The sequence below is a fragment of the Barbatula barbatula genome (genome assembly GCF_947034865.1).
Source record: "Barbatula barbatula genome assembly, chromosome: 1".
NCBI classification, from domain to species: Eukaryota; Metazoa; Chordata; class Actinopteri; order Cypriniformes; family Nemacheilidae; genus Barbatula; species Barbatula barbatula.
In genome coordinates this window covers 3,829,654-3,856,148 of record NC_136766.1, presented here as the reverse complement: position 1 = coordinate 3,856,148, position 26,495 = coordinate 3,829,654, and the positions used below count along the sequence as shown (strand labels likewise).

At 38.6% G+C, this 26,495-nt stretch overlaps 4 protein-coding genes across 4 annotated transcripts; all 4 read right to left on the bottom strand.

The window, feature by feature from the left end:
• Nucleotides 1-226: 226 nt before the first annotated feature.
• On the bottom strand, nt 227-7,273 carry LOC306896827 (NAD(P)H dehydrogenase [quinone] 1-like). Its single transcript, XM_079461123.1, has 7 exons — nt 7,195-7,273; nt 5,917-5,956; nt 4,142-4,309; nt 3,884-4,014; nt 3,686-3,799; nt 3,447-3,548; nt 227-1,298 (listed from the first exon to the last, which is right to left on the bottom strand). The coding sequence occupies exons 1-7, from the start codon at nt 7,219-7,221 to the stop codon at nt 996-998; spliced, it is 885 nt and encodes a 294-aa protein (XP_079317249.1). The 5' UTR covers nt 7,222-7,273; the 3' UTR covers nt 227-995.
• A 724-nt stretch (nt 7,274-7,997) lies between these two features.
• LOC306900577 (NAD(P)H dehydrogenase [quinone] 1-like) lies at nt 7,998-12,577 on the bottom strand. Its single transcript, XM_079467696.1, has 7 exons — nt 12,511-12,577; nt 11,058-11,101; nt 9,791-9,958; nt 9,533-9,663; nt 9,335-9,448; nt 9,096-9,197; nt 7,998-8,770 (listed from the first exon to the last, which is right to left on the bottom strand). The coding sequence occupies exons 2-7, from the start codon at nt 11,059-11,061 to the stop codon at nt 8,468-8,470; spliced, it is 822 nt and encodes a 273-aa protein (XP_079323822.1). The 5' UTR covers nt 11,062-11,101; nt 12,511-12,577; the 3' UTR covers nt 7,998-8,467.
• Nucleotides 12,578-18,219: 5,642 nt separating this feature from the next.
• LOC306897988 (beta-1,3-galactosyltransferase 2) lies at nt 18,220-19,062 on the bottom strand (the record flags this gene model as incomplete). The annotated part of the gene is made up of 1 exon (XM_079463180.1): nt 18,220-19,062. The coding sequence occupies one exon, from the start codon at nt 19,060-19,062 to the stop codon at nt 18,220-18,222; it is 843 nt and encodes a 280-aa protein (XP_079319306.1).
• Nucleotides 19,063-20,382: 1,320 nt separating this feature from the next.
• Nucleotides 20,383-25,269, bottom strand: kcng4b (potassium voltage-gated channel, subfamily G, member 4b). Its single transcript, XM_079456402.1, has 3 exons — nt 25,063-25,269; nt 23,515-24,333; nt 20,383-23,266 (listed from the first exon to the last, which is right to left on the bottom strand). Exons 2-3 carry the CDS (start codon nt 24,250-24,252, stop codon nt 22,517-22,519), a joined length of 1,488 nt encoding a protein of 495 aa, XP_079312528.1. The 5' UTR covers nt 24,253-24,333; nt 25,063-25,269; the 3' UTR covers nt 20,383-22,516.
• Nucleotides 25,270-26,495: the final 1,226 nt, after the last annotated feature.

The window sequence follows — 26,495 nt, the reverse complement described above, 5'->3', positions numbered from 1 at the left end:
ACACGTGATTCATTAAAAATAAAACGCTTAAGGCTTAACGGCTTATGGTTCAAGGGTTTGCTCTTTCTTTAACAGTATGAAACAGCGGTTCACTGAACTGCGCACACGGAAACATTCTTATAAATTGTGATAAGATTGTATTCTTGCATTACATCGATCACATGTACATAATCCGGATTACAGTGCATGAGTTTACTTGTTTACCAAACAAATTGATGCGCAAACTGTCATTTCATATCTTGTTTATTGTATTAAAGGATCACAGAAGTAAACATTGTGGAAAGGCTAAACTGCTTTGCGTGTGTGCGTGCGCGTGTCTTCATAGTGACGCAGTTGCGTGGATGAGTTAGGTTAGTGGCGGAGTGATACAACAGTCAGTGAAGCGGTTCCCATGGTGATACTGGTGGAATATCGCATGGCTCTCAGCCAATTAGATACGAGAACCAGAATGAACTGTTATATATTATGTGCAATAAATTGAGAAAAACTTTAATTTGTAATATTTGAAAGTTAAAGCTAGTTCAAGTGCTTTTATTACAAAAACCAAAGTTATGTTTTTATTTATATTTCACGAAAAAATAAAAATGCAATACCCTTCTCTGGGTATTTATCCCTATCATTTTCTATATCCTAGTCACTGAATACAACATTAAGTCTCTTACTAAATTCTTCACATTCAAGTCTTTCTTTGGAAAGACAAGTAAATAGTAAGTTAGATACGGTTTACTTATCACAATGAAGATAACAAATTATGTTACTTTAAATTAGAAAGATCTCTTTATTATTCAGTAGTTAGAATGTTGAAATGAAATTTTAAAGACATTCAAAAGGCTTTGCAGGTACATACTGAACAGATATTAGAAAAGTGAAAAAGATTCATCATATCATGACTGCTGCTAGTTGTTGGTTTTATAATAATCTTTATCGTCATGTTATAACTATTGAATGAGCAATGAATGAGTAAGTTTACAGTAGGCCTACATCATGCGGCACTTTTATTGGGCTTTAGTCTGGTTGTGAGGAGGAAGTGGTTTGCCCAGATGATGTCCGGTGCTGAGACCATGGGACAGAGATGCACACTTCTCCTTCACCTCAGACCGTAGCTTGAAACCTCCTTGGAAACTCAGGTCAAACTTTTCAAGTGGAGCAAAGGACAGATGCTTTTCTTCCATTAGACCGCTCAGCCTCTCCCGCCATCCATCTAACTTGGCCGTTCTTACCGGTGCCGGGCAATGTGCTGGACACCAAAATATCTGTGGGGCAAGAACCTCAAACCCGCAGAAATGCAGCACACCACTCTGTAGATCACAAAACATCAAATCTGTTACCTACACATGATACAATACATTTTCTTTAAGAAAACCTACGATCCAATGAAATACAAATCCATATGATGTCATTTCATGCAAAGCAGAGAGATTTTGTAAAGTGGCTTTTTTAAATCAAACAGAAACCCCATAAAAGTGCACTGTTAGCGATTTCTGTAAATAACACAGTATTTAACTGTAATATGAACAGTATTTTACTGTAGAACAGTTTTACAGAATGTTACTGTACGCTACTGATGCATTGTGGGAAAAATCTTCTTTGAGGCATTGAAGTACAGTAAAATACAGTAAATTAATTTACTGTAAATCAAAATACAGTAAATGTATTTGAGCGCGAAATTTGACCAATCACAGAAAGGCATGGGTGTCCGCCTGAAGAAAGAAGCAAACCAACCAAAAGCAGATGCAAGAATCTGGCATGTGCAAAGGTACCAACAAATGTACCTGTTTTATGAACATATTTGATATTATGGGTTTAGTTATTTAATTTAAAAAAGTGGGCGTCACTTCATGTCGTGAAATTACCTCGTGCTTATAATGTAGTTTGACGAGCGCGCAGATAGGTAGAGAGCTTTGAGGCGAAAACTCGTTTGTGGACTGAAGAAAAGTAAACTCTGCCGTAGAAAATGTAAACCTCGAAGAACAAACATAAACCGGTCTCTGTCTTGGGGTTGACCGAGTTGTAAGCAGGTGAGTGTTTGTCTGTCAAACCGAGCTATTGTTTGATAAAGCGAAGTATTGTGGGTTTGGTTTGAAGTTGTGTTCTGTAAATCATATAATTGCTTGCTGTTAAATGATTACTTCATGTAATTGTACAGCTTACATTTACTGCTAGCGTAAAACCCGCAATGTTCGTGTGTAAACACTGTGGCATCTCTGAGGAGACATTATACACGTTTAATAATCATCATGTGAAACGGCACAAAAACATGGCGAACTTCAGGTTCTCGTGTGCAGTTCCTGAATGCCCGTGCACGTTTCAAAGCGCCTCTGCACTTCAGTCGCACATGTACCGCAAACATAGCAAGCCCGCAGAAAAACCGAACAGATCTGAATAACATGATGTCAATTATAGATGCAGTGTTGAAGGATGTACATTCGTGTCAGCTAAACTCACAATCCTATAGCATCTTTCTGCATTTGCTGCTAAAATACTTTGGTTGTCAGGATAGATAAAAATGAAGATGTTCTGATAATGAACCCGTTTTGTTTTATGTAAAGGTTAATTGTGAGGATCAACCCCAACAACAGCAAGTGCTCCTCTAAGTTCCAAGTCAGCAAACGAAGTGAGAGGATGGTGCAAAGGAAGAACACTTATATTGGTTATATTGATCTTATAACAGTTTTTTATCAATTCATAAACATATTCGTAAATGTAATTTTTGAAGATTGATCTTATGACTGAATTTGGTCATGAATTGATTTTAAATCTCTATTGTGTTTGTGTACAAATGCAGTTTTCAGAGCAGGTTTGAAACAACAGTTGCGGTTAAGCAAAATCAGTAGAGTCTTTTTTACTTGTATGTTTTGAAGATTGGTTTTAAGACTAAAATTGTTTATGAATTTATTTAAAATACTCTATGTCGACACTGTTATGTATAAATGTTTGAAAACAGAGAAAAAAGTTTGTGGAAAAAACTGTTGCAAAGTAATAAAGTTTTAAAAAGTGACTTTCTGTCATTGTTTATTTTTATTTACTGAAACATGTTACGGTAAATACAGTCTTTTAAAATGTGTAGTTTTACCAAAAATGTTTTTTAGGTTTTACAGTAAGAAAATACTCTACAGTAAATACCTTTACAGCAAATTAAATAATGCTGTGAATAACTTTACAGCAAGGTAATTATTACTGTAAACATTAATACAGTATTCTTATTGTAAGTATAATTTACAGTAAATTACTGGCAAACTGCTGCCAGTAAGTTACTGTAAATTCTACAGGAAACTTCTAACAGTGTGGTTCATGCTCATAGCTCATATGTAATGCGTTTAGCAGGGGATGCTTTAAGTTTTTATCTTTCTCTTTGTGCCCTACAGAAAAAGTTACAGCATAAAGGTTTGGAACAACGAGAGAGTTAATATTGCCTTTTTAAATCTCATTTTTAAATGTAAGCTCACCTGTATGGGCCAGAGTAAAACATTGATATCCCCATTGAGACCATCAGGCATATACATTGACTCCATTCCTCCAGTGGTTATGGAAAGCATGGCCTTTTTCCCCTTTGTTGTAAATTAGAAATGACACGATTAAATCCATTTGTTAACCACAGTCACCAAACTGAATTAAATTCTACCATGGGAATTACAATATCCAGTGCACAAAACACAAGATTTCTCATTCATTTGAAAGTCCGAACCTTTAAAAGGCCGTTCTCATACATCCTCTCTAGGGTGTAAGCAAATCCGCTAGTTAAGACGCGGTCTATCCAGCCCTTCATGATGGCAGGCATACTGAACCAGTAGAGCGGGAACTGCAAATATATCAAATGATATCATCATTGGAGATCAAGGATGCGGTTATAATGAACAATCGGAAATGTGCTTTCTGGGGTTACCTGAAAGATGACCAGCTCCGCCTGTTTAACCTTATTCTGTTCCTCTGTGATGTCGTCGCTTAGTCGACCTTCTTTCCATGCAACACTTGTCTCTTCGTTGTAACGGAAGAGCTCAGGGTTCTTCAGATCACCTAGAGTTACAGTAAAACGGTCTCGTTTCAATATATTATTCTGCAGTGGTTACATTCATTCTGCTTTTATTTTTGCAGAACAGTTGGAAGATATTTGAAGAATCATGTTTACAGTAAAACTCTTTACCTTTAATATCATCTGCGGTAGCTGTGGCTTTGAAGTTCATAGCATAAAGGTCTGACACCAAGACTTTAAAGCCTTGGTCTTTCAGGGCCTCGACCGCTACATCACGCGCCGCTGCGTTGAATGATGCGGGACTCTGATGGGCGTAAACAACCAGCGCCGTCTTCTGTGCTGCATAGATTTACAAACATAAGGAGACAGAACTTATTCAAGCATTTTATCGTGGAATTGCGTGGCGGTTTGAATATCTCAGAAACAGTCTCAAGAATTTACAGAACACATTCAGTTTAGTCTGCGAAGAGAAAGGTCGGATTTGTTCATGGAAAAATGGTGACAAATATAAATAAATTCACATGCATTTAATGACAGGCTGCACCCTGTCTTTGTACTGTTTATCCAGCTAAAGTCACTTTTTGTGGTTTTCCATTTTTTTCCCCATTGTACATAATCGTAAGAACATTCTGTGAACATAACTATAAAAAATATTTTAGTGGTCTTCCTTAAAGTTTTCCAGAAAGATTTTGCTTAATGGGAACCTGGGTGTGCTTAAAGGTACATAAATGTGACAAGATAAGCATTTCAAGTAAAGTTAAAGGGGTGATGTAACGGTGTGTCACGCATTCTGACTTTACAATGTTAAACGTGTGGTCTTCTCATGCTTAACATGGTCAACGAGTTGGACGTATGACGCATTTCTGTGCTCGATACGATCCACCAGTGCTTGTTCAGGTTTCGAAAAGTTTAAACATAAAAAATTGTTACACAACAACTTTTCTTAGTCCCTTATTGGACAATTCCCCCGGAAAAGCATGCAGCACTTCCACTCATCAACCATGGAGGGCGGGAGAAGCAGCATGCGCACAAGTCACTAACACATGTGTGCAGGAGAGAGCACCATGTTCCTGAAGTTCAGTAGTGTTGTTTGTCTGCTGCATTTGGGTGATGAAAGTTATATAAACTGTGGATATAACGCTGGATTTGGAAATCGTTTGAAACTGATAGGATTGTTTGAAACGGAGCGTTCCCAGTGCTAAACGATGCCGGACATGATCCGCACACAGTGCCAAGAAAACAGACATCCGTTTCACTTATGTGCACATGCTTCAGCTCTGCCCCTTCCCCCCCCCACATGCGTCGCATGTTTTCAGAAATAATTGATCAGCTGTATCGGTCTTTTACAAATGTGCTCAGAATAAACACTCTACGGGTCGACAAGGGGCTGATGACATCACCTTTAGAATTTTTTACTAATTCATGCAAAAATTTTAAATAATAGCAACACTACCCCATATAGGCATAGGAAATTATAGTCTGCATACTTCGCTCTTGATAACTTTTCTGTTTTATAAATTGAATGTATTATAGGTAACATGTTTTCATGTACGGCTGCTTTGTAACAATGAAATTGTAAAAAGTGCAATATAAAGAAGTTTAATTGAGTTTTACGGTATAGGTCATCCACAATGAATTATTTTTAGAAAATGTGCAAAATGCACAAAAAACACATATTGCATAAATAGTACAGTATGAGTTGCGAGCAAGTAGCACGCAATCCCAAACATAGCCTGTGTGGTTAGTTATATTTGAAGAAAACACATCTTTGTAAATATTGCACCACCGTAGAGCTTACTTCCATTTTAAAACAATGATGTGAAATCAAGTCTTTTTAGTGACTGAAGAAATTCTGAATTCCTCAATGGGACAGAAAATTCCTCTCATCCAGATCCCAACAAGCAAACAGTTCTCAATTGAAAGAAAAATATAAAAAACATTCTCACCCATTTTCTGTGCTAGGGGCCCAGCTTGCAAACTCCAATTCTGCAGAAGGACAGAAAGAAATGGGTTCTCTTCCATTTTCAGCTCTCGCGTGAGAAGCATCATCTGATTCAATCTCACATTTCACTGTCAGGTGTTGTGTAACCCGTAAAGTGAGTTTGGATTAAAACAGTTCAACAACCAATGGTAAAGACAGTGTGTGACAAAAGACGCACATACTGTAGCTGCATTGCGCGACACACAGATTTGCACTCAACTCACAAAACAAATGTGTTGGTTATATAATCAGTTGCTAAACTGATGTACCTGGATGCACGAGTAACAGGAATGTTAACTAATCACTCAAATCATTTCTTGAGTCGGGAGGAGTTATCATGCTTGTTTCTTTGACTCCCTGCTTTGTTGTATTCAAGACAATATTTATATTATAGATGTGCAGTTAAAGTTTTGACCGATAGGTGGTGCAGTGGTGACATGTATGGCTTCCTTCGCTGTCCGTTAAACTCTGTTGTGTAATTGTTCCTGCTTCATAAAGAGAGTTAAAGGTGCATCATATAGGCTTGACTCCCAGGGAACACACACGCCTATATAAATATATAGGGGCAAGTTCAATGGAAAGGTTAAACTTAACCATTTTAGGTTAAATGAGGAGTCATCCCTTCTCTATTTGTTGTTGGTTCGATTTCTTCTGGTTTGGGCATTTCAATTCACGAAATCTCCTACAACGCCAACTTGTTTATTTCCCCCTTTTAACAGAAAACGTGTGTAGTCTAGAAATCAGAAGAATATCAGTCTATAGAAAACACAAGAATTGCTTATTGAACAAATGCACAGCAGGTGTCTTTAGAAATCTGGCGGATTGCGTTTCTAGTTTTGGAAGCCAAGATTAATAGAAACAAGTTACAAATTGTGCACGTTTTTACTTATTAAACTACTTATAATAACCACAGCTAATAAGTTAACTATTAATGAATATAGAAAACTAAATCCAGAGTTAGATCACAAATAAAGACTGTACGTGCAAACTTTTACAATTAAGAGTCATGTTTAGTACTCAGGTCACGCACACTACTCTAGTGTTGACTCATAAAACGTTGATCAAAGTCATGACTTCATCCACGATATTTCTTACGGTATATTATAAACATACATTAACAGGCTACGTCACGAGCAATATGCTAATTAGCAGAATAAACAGTACGTCGTTGTTATTATTATTATTAGTCGCATCATATATCGATGATAACATCCAGTCCGGTTTAGGATCGATAAACACTTACTTTGCTTTCACGCAACACTTCTGACATCAATGGGAATGATTTGGGAGCGTCTCGCGTCCATTTTATTTGAATCCGGTCCGTGTGGGCGGGGCCCATGTGACCTCTGTGCAAACTGATTGGCTTGAGTGGGCGGGACGAGGGTAAACTCTACATACCGATTGGTCGGTGTGGGCGGGGAGATAAACGATGTCCGAATGCTTATTTGCTTAGAGGACTTGACTTGACTTCTAACAGTAAAACTCACCAAATAAAGAAAATACAGCAATGAGAACAACACGTGATTCATTAAAAATAAAACGCTTAAGGCTTAAAGGCTTCTGGTTCAAGGGTTTGCTCTTTAACAGTATGAAACAGCGGTTCACTGAACTGCGCACACGGAAACATTCTTATAAATTGTGATAAGATTGTATTCTTGCATTACATCGATCACATGTACATGTGCGGATTACAATGCACGAGTTTACTTGTTTACCAAACAAATTGATGCGCAAACTGTCATTTCATATCTTGTTTATTGTATTAAAGGATCACAGAAGTAAACATTGTGGAAAGGCTAAACTGCTTTGCGTGTGTGCGTGCGCGTGTCTTCATAGTGACGCAGTTGCGTGGATGAGTTAGGTTAGTGGCGGAGTGATACAACAGTCAGTGAAGCGGTTCCCATGGTGATACTGGTGGAATATCGCATGGCTCTCAGCCAATTAGATACGAGAACCAGAATTAACTGTTATATATTATGTGCAATAAATTGAGAAAAACTTTAATTTGTAATATTTGAAAGTTAAAGCTAGTTCAAGTGCTTTTATTACAAAAACCAAAGTTATGTTTTTATTTATATTTCACGAAAAAATAAAAATGCAATACCCTTCTCTAGGTATTTATCCCTATCATTTTCTATATCCTAGTCACTGAATACAACATCAGATGCCATTAAGTCTCTTACTAAACTCTTCACATTAAAGTCTTTCTTTGGAAAGACAAGTAAATAGTAAGTTAGATACGGTTTACTTATCACAATGAAGATAACAAATTATGTTACTTTAAATTAGAAAGATCTCTTTATTATTCAGTAGTTAGAATGTAAAATTTCATTTCAAAAGACATTCAAAAGGCTTTGCAGGTACATACTGAACAGATATTAGAAAAGTGAAAAAGATTCATCATATCATGACTGCTGCTAGTTGTTGGTTTTATAATAATCTTTATCATCATGTTATAACTATTGCATGAGCAATGAATGAGTAAGTTTACAGTAGGCCTACATCATGCGGCACTTTTATTGGGCTTTAGTCTGGTTGTGAGGAGGAAGTGGTTTGCCCAGATGATGTCCGGTGCTGAGACCATGGGACAGAGATGCACACTTCTCCTTCACCTCAGACCGTAGCTTGAAACCTCCTTGGAAACTCAGGTCAAACTTTTCAAGTGGAGCAAAGGACAGATGCTTTTCTGCCATTAGAACGCTCAGCCTCTCCCGCCATCCATCTAACTTGGCCGTTCTTACGGGTGCCGGGCAATGTGCCGGACACCAAAATATCTGTGGGGCAAGAACCTCAAACCCACAGAAATGCAGCACACCACTCTGTAGATCACAAAACATCAAATCTGTTGTTACCTACACATGATATAATACATTTTCTTTAAGAAAACCTACGATCAAATGAAATACAAATCCATATGATGTCATTTCACGCAAAGCAGAGCGATTTTGTAAAGTTGCTTTTTTAAACAGAAACCCCATAAAAGTGGTTCATGCTCATAGCTCATATGTAATGCGTTTAGCAGGGGATGCTTTAAGTTTTTATCTTTCTCTTTGTGCCCTAGAGAAAAAGTTACAGCATAAAGGTTTGGAACAACGAGAGAGTTAATATTGCCTTTTTAAATCTCATTTTTAAATGTAAGCTCACCTGTATGGGCCAGAGTAAAACATTGATATCCCCATTGAGACCATCAGGCATATACATTGACTCCATTCCTCCAGTGGTTATGGAAAGCATGGCCTTTTTCCCCTTTGTTGTAAATTAGAAATGACACGATTAAATCCATTTGTTAACCACAGTCACCAAACTGAATTAAATTCTACCATGGGAATTACAATATCCAGTGCACAAAACACAAGATTTCTCATTCATTTGAAAGTCCGAACCTTTAAAAGGCCGTTCTCATACATCCTCTCTAGGGTGTAAGCAAATCCGCTAGTTAAGACGCGGTCTATCCAGCCCTTCATGATGGCAGGCATACTGAACCAGTAGAGCGGGAACTGCAAATATATCAAATGATATCATCATTGGAGATCAAGGATGCGGTTATAATGAACAATCTGAAATGTGCTTTCTGGGGTTACCTGAAAGATGACTAGCTCCGCCTGTTTAACCTTATTCTGTTCCTCTGTGATGTCGTCGCTTAGTCGACCTTCTTTCCATGCAACACTTGTCTCTTCGTTGTAACGGAAGAGCTCAGGGTTCTTCAGATCACCTTGAGTTACAGTAAAACGGTCTCGTTTCAATATATTATTCTGCAGTGGTTACATTCATTCTGCTTTTATTTTTGCAGAACAGTTGGAAGATATTTGAAGAATCATGTTTACAGTAAAACTCTTTACCTTTAATATCATCTGCGGTAGCTGTGGCTTTGAAGTTCATAGCATAAAGGTCTGACACCAAGACTTTAAAGCCTTGGTCTTTCAGGGCCTCGACCGCTACATCACGCGCCGCTGCGTTGAATGATGCAGGACTCTGATGGGCGTAAACAACCAGCGCCGTCTTCTGTGCTGCATAGATTTACAAACATAAGGAGACATATTCAAGCATTTTAACATCTACATACAGCTTGTGAAGATCTGTATAATAGTTTTTCAACAACACATCTAGAAGATCAACAGAATAAAAAGGCATCCATAAAGACAAAAGGTGAGCATTAAACTAGATTTTTCTAGAGAATAAACGGCTATGAAATATGTGGAGGTGAAATTCTCATTTTACACGCTCTGATACACCTTATGTCAGTAACTCAAAGCAGTAGGAGGTCAAAGCCCATTTCTGAATGATGTCTGTGTAACTTTAAATCAGGGAATTCCGTGGCGGTTTGAATATCTCAGAAACAGTCTCAAGAGTTTACAGAACACATTCAGTTCAGTCTGTGAAGAGAAAGGTCAGATTTGTTCATGGAAAGATGGTGACAACTAGAGATAGTGATAATGTCATGTGTGGACCTCTTCATGTGTTAAAACGTGTTACGAAATGGGCATGCAATACACAATAATTGTTCATTTAGTTTCACCAATATTCTGTGCACCTCATTTTCTCGCATTTGTGTCATATCGGCCAATCAGCCACACTGCTTTCTTAATATTGGTATCGGGCATTAAAAAAAACATATCGGTTGACCACTAGTGACAACAGTGCAATGCAGAAGAACGCATTAAATATTGCATTCAATAGTTCAAATATTATGAATTATTGCTTTCCGATCCAGTATTCGTGAAGTGTATGATGGTGTTTCGAGGCTTAAACATTCTTGCATTTTATTCACAAGCAGATTTGCAACCTGACCCTTGTGAAAGCATGAAGCCCACATAGAACAGGTACTTAAAATGGGTTTACTTTTATATTCATCACAATATCCGTATGTATAATTTAAGAACATTTGGGACATAATTACATTTATAGGATTTAGGATAAACATCCATATTAAGCTCACATACCCAATAACCACACTTTCATCTTTGAGCTCAGATTATAAAAGGAAATTATTATGGAACTAGTTTGTCCGCAGATGAAAGAGGCATGTTATCTGTTCAAAGAGGGAGCCATCAGAAATCCCATGTTCAAGCAAACAGTTCTCAATTGAAAAGTAAAAAACATTCTCACCCATTTTCTGTGCTAGGGGCCCAGCTTGCTTGCAAACTCCAATTCTGCAGAAGGACAGAAAGAAATGAGAACTCTGCTTCTATTTCAGTGAGCTGCTCTTATAAGGTGCTCTCACGTGAGAAGCATCTCACTGTCAGGTGTTGTGTAACCCGTAAAGTGAGTTTGGATGAAAACAGTTCGACAACCAATAGTAAAGACAGTGTGTGACAAAAGACGCACATACTGTAGTTGCATTGTGCGTGACGGCCCATGACCAATGAAGATGTATTGTTCTTAAAGTATGTATATATACACATAACACACAGTTTTGCACAAAAACACTCACAAAACAAATATGTTGGTTACATAATCAGTTGCTAAACCGGAATGTACCTGAAAGCACGAGTAACAGGAATGTTATCGAATCGCTCAAATCATTTCTTGAATGTTTTTGGCACCCATTACAGCAATCTACGGGTTTGACTCGAGGGAATTAAAGATCTGGTAGAATTGGAAAGACGACAGATCTAGAGGTGTTGCTTTGTCGCGCATTGGCTCAGTTACAAACTAATTGAACTTCAGGCGCAAAGCAAGACTGATCCCAGTGCAACAAGAGAACAACAGGTATCATGTGAGCCGGGAGAACAATAGGTATCCTGTGAGTGGGAGACGTTATGCTTGTTTCTTTGACTACCTGCTTTGTTGTTAGTGGAGTCAATTAATTAATCTTAGTCATTATAAAATGCCTTTTTCATGATTACTGGATTCGTGTGCAGTTAAACGCTTTGACCGATAGGTGGTGCAGTGGTGACATGTATGGCTTCCTTCGCTGTCCGTTAAACTCTGTTGTGTAATTGTTCCTGCTTCATAAAGAGAGTTAAATGTGCATCATATAGGCTTCACTCCCAGGGAACACACACGCCTATATGAATATAGGGGCAAGTTCAATGAAAAGGTTAAACATACATTACTTGCTTATTGAACAAATGCACAGCAAATGTCTTTAGAAATCTGGCGGATTGCGTTTCTAGTTTTGGAAGCCAAGATTAATAGAAACAAGTTACAAATTGTGCACGCCATTACCAATTAAACTACGTATAATAACCACAGCTAATAAGTTAACTATTAATGAATATAGAAAACTAAATCCAGAGTTAGATCACAAATAAAGACTGTACGTGCAAACTTTTACAATTAAGAGTAGTACTCAGGTCATGCACACTACTCTAGTGTTAACTCATAAAACGTTGATCAAAGTCATGACTTCATCCACGATATTTCTTACGGTATCTTATAAACATACATTAACCGCTACGTAAAGGACGTCGCGAGCGATATGCTAATTCGCAGAATAAACAACACGTCGTCGTCGTTTTTATTACTATTATTATTATTATTATTATTAATAATAATAATAATCGCATCATATATTGAATATAACATCCGGTCCGGTTTAGGATCGATAAACACTTACTTTGATTTCTCGCAACACTACTGACATCAATGGGAATGATTTGGGAGCGTCTCGCGTCCTTTTTATTTGAATCCGGTCCATGTGGGCGGGGCCGATGTGACCTCTGTGCAAACTGATTGGCTTAAGTGGGCGGGACGAGGGTAATTTCTACATACCGATTGGTCGGTGTGGGCGGGGAGATCGACGATTTCTGGATGCTAATTGGACCCACCTTCATGCAAACAATGGTCTTCAAACAGTTAAACTCACTCGATAAAGTAAAAGACAGAAATGAGAGCAAAATGTGATCAAATCAAATCAAATCAAATATTGTTTATTTATTTTACTTGACTTATGAATTCAATCATTGATTTATTTATTCAGGTGAAATGGGATCTTGACATATCAATTTAAGACGAATGAGTGTCTTCTTGGCGACCAGTGATGCGATTTTTCCAGTGTACTTTATTTAAAAGATGTTCTTGAATAGTAGCTCCCGTTTGAATATAAATGTAAATGTAAATGGCTTCGACAAGTAGGCCTGTTTGCATTCATTCTAGTAAATAATCTTAAAATGTGTTCCTAAAGAATTCCTTAATTATAGAGTTTGGGTCATTTAAACAGGATTAGCTCTGCTTTTGTTGTTTTCATGCTGTACACCAACTGAGATAAGAGGGGGGCATCAACTTGTAACCCAACCTGACCCTCCGTAAAGCTTCTTTGTCTAAATCCTTTTAAAATACAGAAAGAATGTTCATATTGTTTTGTTTATTTATCCTTTAATTGGGCTTCAAAGCCAAACACTTATACCCAGCTTTGTATTCTAGTGATCTCCTTTTTCATCCTTTTTAATGTACAAGTATAAAGCTGGAACTGGAGAAGCTTAGAAGAAAAAGGATTACTGCCATTATGAAATGTCTATAGCAAATTTGACTTGAGTAAATCAGACTCAGTCGCATACTGTACAAACAGATGGGGCTGAAACTTTTTAATACCGCGTACACTTCTGAATATTATTCATTAATAGTTTGTAAGGATGTATCCTCTATATGAATGCAATATCGCTGCAGTAGGAGTGTGGTGGGACTCTACACTCACCTAAAGGATTATTAGGAACACCTGTTCAATTTCTCATTAATGCAATTATCTAATCAACCAATCACATTGCAGTTGCTTCAATGCATTTAGGGGTGTGGCCCTGGTCAAGACAATCTCCTGGGCCCGGTTTTTCAAAAGGTTTAATCCGGATAAAATTGATCTGGATTTAGTAATCCTTTTTTTGCGATCCGTGATCACGTAATCCATCTTACTTTTGGAGCCAGTTTTTTAAAGCAACATCGGATTGGATCAATCTGATCCGGATAGGAACTTTTCAGGATCACCAAAACTGGATAACCAGTGCTCAAACAGGAAAGGAAATCACAATGTAGAACTACAGATATGTAAAGAGCAAAAAGTAGAATAGCCAGTGTGGGGTCAATATACATTTATTTTTATTTGAAATGAAAACACACGCTCATCTGAGACCTACAACACAAACACTGTACATTGAGGATATTTATAACAAGTATCAAGTATAGATATATTGAATTAAAATAAAAGACTTAATGTCAAATACTCCACAATAATTTCAGACTTCATCATCTGATGTGGAGAGACCAGCTTGTCTGAGCGTAGCCTTTAGGAGGCGGATCTCAAGTCTGGCCTTGGTTTGCTGCAGTTTGGTCAGAGTCGGTTGTTCCGCTGCCAGAACGAGCAAACAAGGACGTACAACAAGGGACACAATAGTTAGACACTATTTCTGATTTGGATTTGTTTTGGATTTCAAAAATCAGTGATTGCCATTCTTTGCATTTTTTTGGTTATTCTGTAATCCTTGCATGCATCAATAATAAATATTCTACAAACAAAACTATTTTCGATTGTGATGAATATATATATCAATTAGTGACAGAATAAAATTGATTGTTTTTGGTCAATTTTGACAGCTGTTTGGAGGCCAAACTCTTTCTACTTTGCTGTAGGCCTATACTGAAAGGCTGAATACGTTAAAGCCTACGTAATCACTGTAGCCTGCCGGATGAACAAATAAAATTAAAACCTTATGAATAAATAGGATATCTTGTAAGATACTGCATGATCCAAATATATTATTATTTGATACATTTTTAAAGTTTTCATTACATTTTGGGCATGAAATCCACGCTGAATCCACCCTTCTGATGGGATCAGTTTAATCCAGCTATTTTGGATCAAAGTGATCCAAATCCTACAAAAAAGTTCTGAAAAACCCAAACTAAAGGTTTGAGCCAGATCAAAACCAAGATTGGATTACGTGATCTAATCCAATTATGTGATCCGTTTTTTCTTTTGAAAAACACATTTTCAAGATTTGATCCAATCCGTTATCCAAAATCCTAGTGGATTACTTTTGAAAAACCGGGCCCTGAACTCCATACTGAATGTCAGAATGGGAAAGAAAGGTGATTTAAGCAATTTTGAGCGTGGCATGGTTGTTTGTATTTCACAATCTGCTCAGTTACTGGGATTTTCACGCACAACCATTTCTAGGGTTTGCAAAGAATGGCGTGAAAAGGGAAAAACATCCAGTATGCGGCAGTCCTGTGGGCGACAATGCCTTGTTGATGCTAGAGGTCAGAGGAGAATGGGCCGACTGATTCAAGCTGATAGAAGAGCAGCTTTGACTGAAATATCCACTCGTTACAACCAATGTATGCAGCAAAGCATTTGTGAAGCCACAACACGCACAACCTTGAGGAGAAGACCCCACCGGGTACCACTCATCTCCACTACAAATAGGATAAAGAGGCTACAATTTGCACGAGCTCACCAGTTGACAGTTGAAGACTGGAAAAATGTTGCCTGGTCTGATGAGTCTAGATTTCTGTTGAGACATTCAGAGACCAGATTTCAACCCAATAGAGCATCTTTGGGATGTGGTGGAACGGGAGCTTCGTGCCCTGGGTGTCCATCCCACAAATCTCCATCAACTGCAAGATGTTATCCTATCAATATGGGCTAACATTTCTAAAGAATGCTTTCAGCACCTTGTTGAATCAATGCCACGTAGAATTAAGGCAGTTCTGAAGGCGAAAGTGGTCAAACACAGTATTAGTATGGTGTTCCTAATAATCCTTTAGGTGAGTGTATATCATTATGGCTGTAATAAGGCCAGAGGCACGAAACCGCAGGCAATCACAGCCAATGATGGCTGACTACGAGAGCGAAAATGCATTTATACACATTTAACAAGTGTCTAGATAAATCAGAAATGACACGAAGTGTCTTTAAAAACCTTGGGAACGATTTTCTTCTGCCACGAGTTCCAGCCCAGCAAACCTCCGTTACAAATGATCAAATCTCATTATCAAAGGCTTTTGGGTCGAGTGTTTGGTCATTCTTTGACAGCATGAAACCGCGGTTCACTGAACTGCTCATACATAAGCATTCTTATTATTGATTCTTGCAAGTTAAGTTGTTATTGATGCAATGTGAAAGAACTTAATTTTCACAAATACACCGTGTGCAGATGTTTACCAAACAAATTGATGTACAATCTGTAATTTCATATCTTGTTTGTTGTATTAAAGTTGAACAAAAATATGAGAAAAGACCACAGAAGTAAACTTTCTGGAAAGGCTAAACTGCTGTTTGTGTGTTGTTGTTCAGAGTGAAGCAGTTACGAGGACAGCATAGTCCACGTTGGTTTAGTGGCGGAGTGAAGCGGTGAAGTGGTTCCCTTAGAGATACTTGTCAGGATTTCCAAGATAAGAGAATGTACCCAAGTGCAGACAGTGGTAACGAATGAACAAAAACTTTAATGAACACAAAAAACTAAAAAAACACGATAATATAAACTGAAACAAGAGACATGACATGTCCCTCTCTACACTAAACACATGGGTCTGTCATGATCCTCCCCCAAGACTGAGATAAACATGAAGAGGCAGAATCACGACAGGTACTGGATTATCGCATGGCTTTCAGCCAATTAGATTTGAGAACCAGAAAGAACTGTTGTATAATTTAACATAGGGGGGGCCGAGCTTTCTCATACGTAGCACCTAAACTCTGGAATAGCCTTCCTGACACTATTCGAGGATCAGACACACTCGCCCAATTTAAATCTAGATTAAAGACACATCTTTTCAGCCAAGCATTCACTTAAAGCAAATATGTTTAATAAACCACCAGGAGATGCTGACATTAGATATTATTTACTGGAATAATTGGATTTATTATATAAAACACCATGTAGTGTGTTTTACCCTTTCTTGGGTTTTTCGTTTTTCCCCTGTAAAGCTGCTTTGGAACAATGCAAATTGTGAAAAGCGCTATATAAATAAAATTGAATTGAATTGAATTGAACATAATGTGTGGATTAAATTGAGAAAAACTTTAATTTGTAATGTTTGAAAGTTAAAACTAGTTCAAATCCTTTTATAACACCGCAGTTATTGTTGTCATCATTTACATTTCACCAAAAATAAATACAATGCAACAATTCATACAATTCATGCAGTCATTTATGCAATAACTATTACTAGGTATATGTCCCAGTCATTGTCCCAACCAATATTTAGTGATTTTTTTTTATCTTATTCACTCAATAAAACACCACCAGATGCCATTCTAAGGGTAATGTGTGTGTCACAAAATAATTCTTCACATTTAAGTCTTACTTTTGAAAGACAGAACTTATTTTTTTATAAGTTTACTTATCACAACAAACAATGAAGATAACAAATGATGTACACAGATTTTATGGAATGTGTTTAAAACCTAGAACTACACAACCTCATATGACAACATCACTTCCACTACCATGGTAAAGTTATAAAATTTTTATTTTTTGTGTACTACACATGATAAAGCATCGATAAAAAATTACTTTTAATTCTTGAAGTTTCCATTACTTTTAATTTGTATTTGCAGTTAAAATCTCAACAGATAATTTAAGCATTACTCTATAAACAGTATTCATCACACCATAAAAGCTTCAGAAACATTTGTTTAACAAATCCTCGTGCCACACCCAAGTAAATGTCTCTTTACATAATTTTCCTGTGAGGACATGACCATCTGGCCATGGCACCATTTATTAACGGCAAAATACGTATATTAAATGCAATACAATATAACAGCACACAAATAGAAACACTGAAGTAGCTCTGTAAATTATTACATTTCATTAAAATTAGTATTTTATCTTGGTTTTCAGTATTTGTGATAGTGTGTGAAAACCTAGCTGAAGTATCTTTTTTTGTCATTTACTGTCTTTTTATATAAATGCGTCCTAAGTAATGTAAAGAACAATCTGTGAAAATATAAACTTGATATATTTAATAGAGACTGAGCAAGACCATGTCAGAGATTGAAATTATAGTGAAATTAATAGTTGAAATCAAACTTTGATGCTCCTAATTAGATTTTGAGACTTCAGCCTCGTTTTCACAAACGTTACATACAATAAATGAATGTTTGAGTATGGCATATCAAAATATATCATGTTATCTATCATTAACAACAGTAAACACATCTTTCTATCATAGTGCTTCTAATCTCAAAATGAGATCATGTGACTTTATCCTGGATTTCACATTTTACTGTACATTTAAATAACCAAGATCTTGTAGTATATTACGTTTGTCTTAATCTGTCGGCTTATTTTATGAGTATGACCATCATAAATACAGCTACATATGATCCCTAGCAAGGTGGCTGTGGTTTTTGCAAATCCTTCCAAAACTCTACTTGGTCTTCTATGCTTTGTGTAGTCGTGGCGATGAGATGGGAATATCGGCAGCGGTTATATTTCACAGGGAACACGTGAAACAGGTCTCCTCTTGATGGATACGTCAGTGATATTCCTAAATGCTTCATGCACATTCCTAAATAGACGTCCTCTATGTAAACTGCTTTGACGTGTTGAGCTGCTTCAACAAGCTTCTTTGGAAGGTCTAAAGAGAGCACGTACCCCAAACCCAGAGCGTATGGTGGATACAAAGCTGGGGTGTAAACACTTTTTGGAAGGTGCCATTTAGATTGAGGGTCTCTCACTACCAAACCACCCCTAGTCACAAGTCCACTCATATAGTTCTTGGTTGGCGCAGACAGAAGCATTTTCACTAAATTGTTGACGTTGAGAAACACATCAGAGTCTACTTTCATGGCATAAGAAGCGTTCTGACAGTATTGAGCCAACCATTCAAGCATCACCATCGTCTTAATGGTGAGATTATCGTAGCTGTCCAGGAAATCGCTTTGCAGGATATCGTGATACCTGGCACTTTCCTCCAGCAATTGTTTTTTGAGCTTTGTATTTTCCTCGGAGCTTGACAAACCCAGCAGAAAGAACACGCTCACCACCTTGTCCTCCACCAATTTCTCCGTACCCCACGTTGCACGGATGGCATCCCGGGCGGCCGTGTTGCCTGACTCTACTGGCACCATCAAAACCACAAAAGTGTTTTCCTTCTGACATTTCTCGGGCAAATTTGTAACAAAATGATACTTCTGTGGATAAGTCACGTAATATCGGTCAGAAGGCATCCAAGACTGTGATTCGTTGCGTGTGGTAAATGACTCAGAAAGAAATCCAACGGTTGATGCCCAGGTTTCTATTAATACATCGGGATCAATGTAGTAAAACAGCAACAGGACCATCAAAGGGATGAAGAAGACATACGAACACAGAGATCTGCTTTTAAATCCACATTCAAGTCTTTTCACATGTCTACATAAAGAGGCAACCGAAACAAAAAGCTTTTAGTTATGATGGTTGCATACAGGGGTGCTATACAAGTAGGATCAAAAACATGAAACAAACTTGCCAGTACAAACTCTTTCAAAGATCTTGTGACTATCTGAAACTCATATATCCATTAATATCCAGTATGCCTTTAATTTCCTAAATGAATATGGAAGTGGACACTTTAAAACAAAACTATTTACCTTTGTTCCTCTTTGACCTGCACCATCTTTCTGCTTTCACTCAATTGTCCGAATATGAAGCATCATCAACCTTTCCCACGTGTCTGAGAACAAATCCACTCCTTTCCAGCACACAGTGAGCTCGGTCTTTTTATTTTAGAACAACCTGTTCTGCCGCTCTGCACAATACAGTGAAAGCTATTCCGGTATAAACTTGCAAATACCCTATTCTGTGTGGGCTTCACTAAGCAGACATCATTTGTTAAATAATCCAGAGCAGGTTATCACAGCTCTTTGCAGCACACCTTTAGCAGGATGTTAAGTGCCTTACATTTGGTAACCACGGTAGAATTCCCAAAGACCTAAAACCCCGGGGGCCGGTTGGATAAACTACATCAACTGCTTACAAGTCTATCTACCCTTTTTTTTCTTCAAGACTGGTCGTAACGTCTTTAAGTCAGTTATATAAAAGTAGTCGATTGGTCAAATAGAAATCTGAAAAGTAAGACCGATCAGTTAACTGTTAGTCAGTGAGAATAGTTGTTAATACACAATGTTTATGCAACTGGCCCCTCGAGAGGTACCATACGCTCTGCAATAAACATAATAGGCGGTGTGATTTTAAAAGCCTACACAGTCTATTGTGACAGTAAAACATCTTGAATTAAATGACCTAAAGCCATGGTAAAGCCATGATCGGGCTTACAGGCATTTCAATGTTTGTCTTAGATCAAATTACTGTGGCTTCTCTTTCAACGAAACATGTAAATGTGATCACAGGTAGACAGGCTCTATATCATTCTCAATAGGTTCATCACAAACCTATTGTGGCATTATTATATCGCAATAATGAAAATGACATATATAAATGAGAGGCATACTCAACATGCAGTCTTTACAAACAAGTGCACCCCATTTAACTATATTTGAAATCTTTTTAATGTTGGTATACCAAACAAGCACATAAGCATTGTGATGTGTAAATGGAAATTGGATGTCGATATAAAAGATACGTTATTTACAAAGGTATTACTCAAGTTAAGGAAACAAGTTTACAAGATTTATTAATGCCAAATAAAAAATGCCAGATTTCTATGATTCAAAGCAAACCATACGAATACAAGAATATACAATTCAGACTCATGTTAAAAGTGTGCCCAGGCAAAATTATTTTCATCACTTTACACATTTATGAAAAAACACACATGAACTCAAATAAAGTATTCGTAAATGTTATCATTTAAATTTTCATGTATAACTGGAAAGTATTACAGCATCATGCAGTATCTCTGTAAACTATAGAAGAAAAACAAGTACATAAAAGGAAGGTAAGGTAACTGAATACATTTAAACAAATTGTTGGGAAAGGAAAACAAAGCCTGTTCATTAGCATATTTTATTGAAACTCATAAAGTCAGTTTCCTTTAGAATAGATGTCAGAAACAGTTTTGTAGAGTTATGTAAATAACAGTTAAGGTTTCCACTTTCCACTAGTGCACCGGGTGGTCTTTTCCACTCATCACACACACCTGTTCCCACTTTCCGGTTAATTCACGCACCACATATGTCTTGCCAATTTCCTCACTCTTTGTCAGATCGTTAGTGTGTCTTGCGTTGATAGTCTCGTGTCTTGGATAGTACTCTCGTGTCTTGGATAGTACTCTCGTGTCTTGGATAGTACTCTCGTGTCTTGCATACTACTCTCGTGTCTTGGATAGTACTCTCGTGTCTTGGATAGTACTCTCGTGTCTTGCATAGTACTCTCGTGTCTTGCATAGTACTCTCGTGTCTTGGATAGTACTCTCGTGTCTTGGATAGTACTCTCGTGTCTTGGATAGTACTCTCGTGTCTTGCACAGTACTCTCGTGTCTTGCACAGTACTCTCGTGTCTTGCACAGTACTCTCGTGTCTTGCACAGTACTCTCGTGTCTTGCACAGTACTCTCGTGTCTTGCACAGTACTCTCGTGTCATGCACAGTACTCTCGTGTCTTGCACAGTACTCTCGTGTCTTGCACAGTACTCTCGTGTCATGCACAGTACTCTCGTGTCTTGCACAGTACTCTCGTGTCTTGCACAGTACTCTCGTGTCTTGCACAGTACTCTCGTGTCTTGCACAGTACTCTCGTGTCTTGCACAGCACTCTCGTGTCTTGCACAGCACTCTCGTGTCTTGCACAGTACTCTCGTGTCTTGCACAGTACTCTCGTGTCTTGCACAGTACTCTCGTGTCTTGCACAGCACTCTCGTGTCTTGCACAGCACTCTCGTGTCTTGCACAGTACTCTCGTGTCTTGCACAGTACTCTCGTGTCTTGCACAGTACTCTCGTGTCTTGCACAGTACTCTCGTGTCTTGCACAGTACTCTCGTTTCTTGGACAGTACTCTCGTTTCTTGGATAGTACTCTCGTGTCTTGGAATTTAACCCCTGCCTGGGACTCTGCCTTTCAGATTTCTAGTCGCTGGTTGTGGAGGACGACTACCCTGTCAGTGTGGTTGGACTTACTAACTGTTTGGTGTGCACCGTTCTCTCTGTCCAGACTCCAGTGCTGTTGTTTTCTGCACAGTGTTTCTGTTTCCCTCACAGTCGCCACAAAGCCCCATCTCATCTGCCCTGATCGCCGATTCTTGGTTCGGATCGTCACTACGGACATCTATGGTGCTTCCTCTGGCGAATACTATTGATCACCACCTCCCGGCCCTCGGGGCGTGGCTTCTCTCGAGCCTCCCACGGATTGGCCTTGTTTCCCGACTATGGATTATCCCTCCCATGCACATTCAGGAGGTTGAACTACATTCTACTCTGAGGATTACTATACCGAGACTTTCTGCACGAACTCCTGTTTTTCCCCTTAGTCAGCAACTCCCTGACAGATCTGGGTTATCCCTTGAATCAGTTGCCCGAATATTTTCGGCCGAGCGCTCGAGCCTAGGTTTTTTTTGGTGGGATCCTTTGTTCTGTATATTATTGACTGCCTGCTCTCTCGTGTTCTGTGACTGTGAATCCTTGATCAGTATATAAAACTATTCTTGATTCCCGCATCTGACTCCGGCCTCTGTCGTAACAGGATAGAGTGTCAGGGCAACTCTTTCTGGAGGTCTTCTATAGCACTAGCATCCATGGCTGCTTGCTCCTCCTTACGAATCATTTCATGTTCACACTTGAGCTCGTGATACGATCGAGAAAATACGTGGAAGATCATTGTAGCGGGAAAAGCCATAATGAGGATGCCACTCAGTATGCTACTAAAGGCCACCACCTGACCGGGTATGCTGTGCGGTACCATGTCGCCATAGCCCACCGTCGTCATGGAGATGATCGCCCACCAATAGGACGTGGGGATGCTACTGAAGCTGTGAGGGCTGGTTGCCTTGTTCTTTGCGAATTCTTTCTCTGCCAGGTGGACGAGAGGCGAGAAGAGAGCTACGGCAACACAGAGGAAGAGAAGCAGAAGTCCGAACTCCCTCATGCTCCGGTGCATGGTCATGCCCAGAGTCTGAAGGCCCAGGGAATGACGCGCCAGCCGCATCACATACAGGATCCTAAGGGCACGTGTGAGACGCAGGATTAAACCCAGCTTGTCTAAATATCCTTGACCCACTCCGGCGCTTCTGTGAAGCTCTGTTTCTTCCATGTCATCTTTATCGACCACCAAAGATATGTAGTATGGCAGAATGGCGATGACGTCTATGATGTTGAGTGGATTGCGTACGAACTTCAGCTTGATTTCAGCCTGTAAGAAGCGCAACAGAAACTCCAGAGAGAACCAGGCAACGCACACCGTCTCAACTATGAATATGTTGCGGCACTTTTCTGAGCATTCACCCTGTGAAAGGACAAATAGCAAAAATCAGATACAACAGCAAAAGGAATATTTGTACATGTATTTAGGAGAAGTTCAAACTTTTTTTAATCAACTTTTTAATGTGTTTTGACATGCTGTCAGTCTTTCACATAAATATTTCACAGCTGTTGGAGTTCTTTGTCCCAAAATTTGCAATGGTCTTATATTCTTTTTATCCACGGCTGTATATACTGTATAGTAGTATAAAAGCATAGATTTTGTGTACTGACCCTGCTGTCGTGATCAGGCATAGTGCTGATGCACAGGCTGATTACCGTCACTGCAATCATGATCACAGAAAAACACGCAAAGACCTTCCCGAGCCATCCCGAATGAGGGTTATCCACGACCTCCTGTAGCCATCTCATGTCCCTGAGGAAGCCCTTTTCCCGTCTCTGTGGAGCCGACCTCTTCTTCCTCCTCTCTTCCTCCTTTCTCTTCCTCTCAGCCACTTCCTCCACACATGTCAACATCCTCCGTCTGCAGCAGCGCTCCATGTGACCAGGCTCGATGCCCCAGTAAGCGAGCTCATCCGACAGGGATACGGCACACAGCTCCCGCAGCAGTCTCAGTTTCCCTGCCGCCAGAAAGTTTAGGATCACCTGGAAGGCAGCCGAGCTACGGTCGAAGAAGAATTCTCGCCGGGTCTCATCGTAGTCGTCGCACAGCCGGGTGATGTCATCCGGGGAGCTGCAGTGACGTAACTGTCCCAAACGAGAGAGGGGAAATTGCTCCAGTGTGCTCCAGGGAAACGTGTAGCGATCCCCTCCGACGTTGATGAGGGCCAGTTTACTGTGGTCAACATCTTTGGGGGCTGAGGTGTCCAGGAGTCGCTGGGCCCGTTGAAAGTACACACCCTTGATGGTTTCGGTCTCAGGAATGTCTGTGAAGTAGAGATCAATACTGCTGTCATCTGTGCTGATTGACAAGTTGCTGAAGTCGTGGTTGGCATTGCTGATGATGGGCATGGTGGCATTTGGGCATGCGAGTGAGTGGAATGATAATGATTTCTGTGGTTTTGAAGCTTAAAGACTGAAGTTGGTAGAGCACTGTGGACAAAAAGCATATTAGAATATCAACATCCATCATCAGATCCCTTTACTAAATTGTTTCAGATGTGCTAGTGTGAGTGCATATTCACAAAATGACAAAGAAAATATTTTATAAACACATTTTGATCACAAAATAAACGTTGACTTGTCATTTGTATAGCTACTTATAACAAGAAATCGAAACCGCTCAAAAAATAAGTAGTTGTAAAATGATGCAATTCTGGTATCTGATTGTAATACCATGGTACTATTTTATACACTTTACCATGGTACTATAAAAATGATCATATTCCCGTTTTATGGCATATACGTGTACTTCAAAGCACTAAAGAATACTATTCCACATGTTCCAGTGGCTAAAAATGGTAGTTCACACTTGCAATTATATTTTAAGGTTAGTTTCACGGAAATAAACTGATGCAAGGCACTTAATGTTGATAATCTTCAGCCAGATGTGTAAAAAGAATATTGTACAGTGATACCATGTCCAAAAACATGACATTTCATTGATACTAAAGACCAAAACCATTGTTGAATATATATACTGTATAAAAGCTACTGCGTAAAGTAAATGTTCAATATCAAAACGTGCTTAAGTAGACAATAAGGAAAATAAAAGTGTAACATCGTATTTATGATCGCATTTTCAGTACAAAATTAAAATAAACATAAATTATTCATATGTAGGTCAAAGTAAACCGCTAAAAGAGCAAAATCACCACTCACCTTTTTTGATAACCTAATAAAATGTAAAGCGCTTGTCCACATCAAACAAGAACATTAAGCAGCATCCCGAGAGTTACGACGGATGAAAGGATGAAAGGATAAAGTTGCAGACGGGCCCATCCGGAAGCATGTGTGGTGATGCATGAGCTCTTCATTCTCTGCGCGTTCACAAATAATCTCAACAGATCACAACGAATCCTCTCAATCGGGCGCTTGGGTGAAAACAAGCTTTCTAGAGGAATAAAAGCGATTATCTAACTCCAGTGTCTCTGAAAACCTGCTGCTGTTTGTCCCGTTCACTCGCGTATTAAACGCCCAAGTGAGAGAAGTCGCTCTTGAACTTTCGGAGTTAACTTATTTCGATTCGATTGTAAATTGATTGACTTTAGGTAAACACATTTATATAAACGAATACAAATATTTATATTTATAGCAAAATATATTTGTAGACGGACAAAGAAATCCAATTTATTTTCATTTAATTTGATTTTATTTGTGTTGATATTGTAACAGAACCCAGTCGCATAGCTTTCTAGAAAATGTTTTCTTTAAATATATCGCTGTTTAAGGTTTGAAACAGTGACTTCTGTTATTGAAATTAATTATTAATAAACATTATTAGATGAGGATGTAACATTTTCCAGATGAATTGTTCAAAGTGTGATATATCCATCGAACACTTTTAATACCTCGATGTTGTCATCATTTGATAAAAGCCATGCTTTTTAAATGTGGTTAATGTATGACCTGTTGTGGTTTGGCTTTATGTAAATGCTGTGTCCTTATAGCTCGATTCACAGACTATTTAATATCAAGGCTTAGCTATAATCTTATGAAGACAGATGATAGTGAACCTGAGGCGACTCTCATTGCTGGATGGCCACCTGTAAACAACAGCTGCTATCCAAGGAGTCCTGAGACATTTGGTATAGAAGAGCGTTTTTACTCCTCAGTAATCAAGTTTGTTTGTCATGTTAAACCTGTTCTTAAACCAGCTCTCAAGTTACTTGTAATTGAATGAACTGGGCAGATAGAAAGAAACACGAGGACCTTATAAATGTTGACATCAGGGTCTACTTACATTCTGCGTCTAAGCTTTCCTCTTACTGCCCCATTCGAAATATCTAAAGCCATGTAAAATCAGAATCACTTACCGTTGCAATAGCATAGGGTGATACTATGAAAGTGTACTGAAGGATTTTGCTTATTGGCTTTGGTCATTTCCATCCATGTGTTATGGTGTTTCAATTAGTAAAAGTTCTGCATTGGCTACATGTGTTTCTTTACATCCTGACCTATTTGTTTTCTGGAGAAAAGAAACCAGTAAATCTATCCACCTGTCCATCCAGCATGTGTTTTATGAATGAGACCATTCCAGGACTCTACTTCATAAGGAAATTTACAGATCTGTTGTTCTCATGTAACAAGAATAT

Bases quoted from the DNA above. Each gene is read 5' to 3' on its own strand.
- LOC306896827 (XM_079461123.1), bottom strand. From the start codon at position 7,221: ATGTCAGAAGTGTTGCGTGAAAGCAAA. The intron at 3,800-3,883 runs GTAACCCCAGAA...ATATATTTGCAG, and splicing joins CGGAGCTGGTCATCTTTCAG to TTCCCGCTCTACTGGTTCAG. The intron at 1,299-3,446 runs GTGAGCTTACAT...TGTGATCTACAG, and splicing joins TTTTACTCTGGCCCATACAG to AGTGGTGTGCTGCATTTCTG.
- LOC306900577 (XM_079467696.1), bottom strand. The intron at 9,198-9,334 runs GTTCGGACTTTC...TTTACAACAAAG, and splicing joins ATGAGAACGGCCTTTTAAAG to GGGAAAAAGGCCATGCTTTC. The intron at 8,771-9,095 runs GTGAGCTTACAT...TGTGATCTACAG, and splicing joins TTTTACTCTGGCCCATACAG to AGTGGTGTGCTGCATTTCTG.
- kcng4b (XM_079456402.1), bottom strand. From the start codon at position 24,252: ATGCCCATCATCAGCAATGCCAACCACGACTTCAGCAACTTGTCAATC. The intron at 23,267-23,514 runs GTCAGTACACAA...GTCCTTTCACAG, and splicing joins TGCCTGATCACGACAGCAGG to GGTGAATGCTCAGAAAAGTG.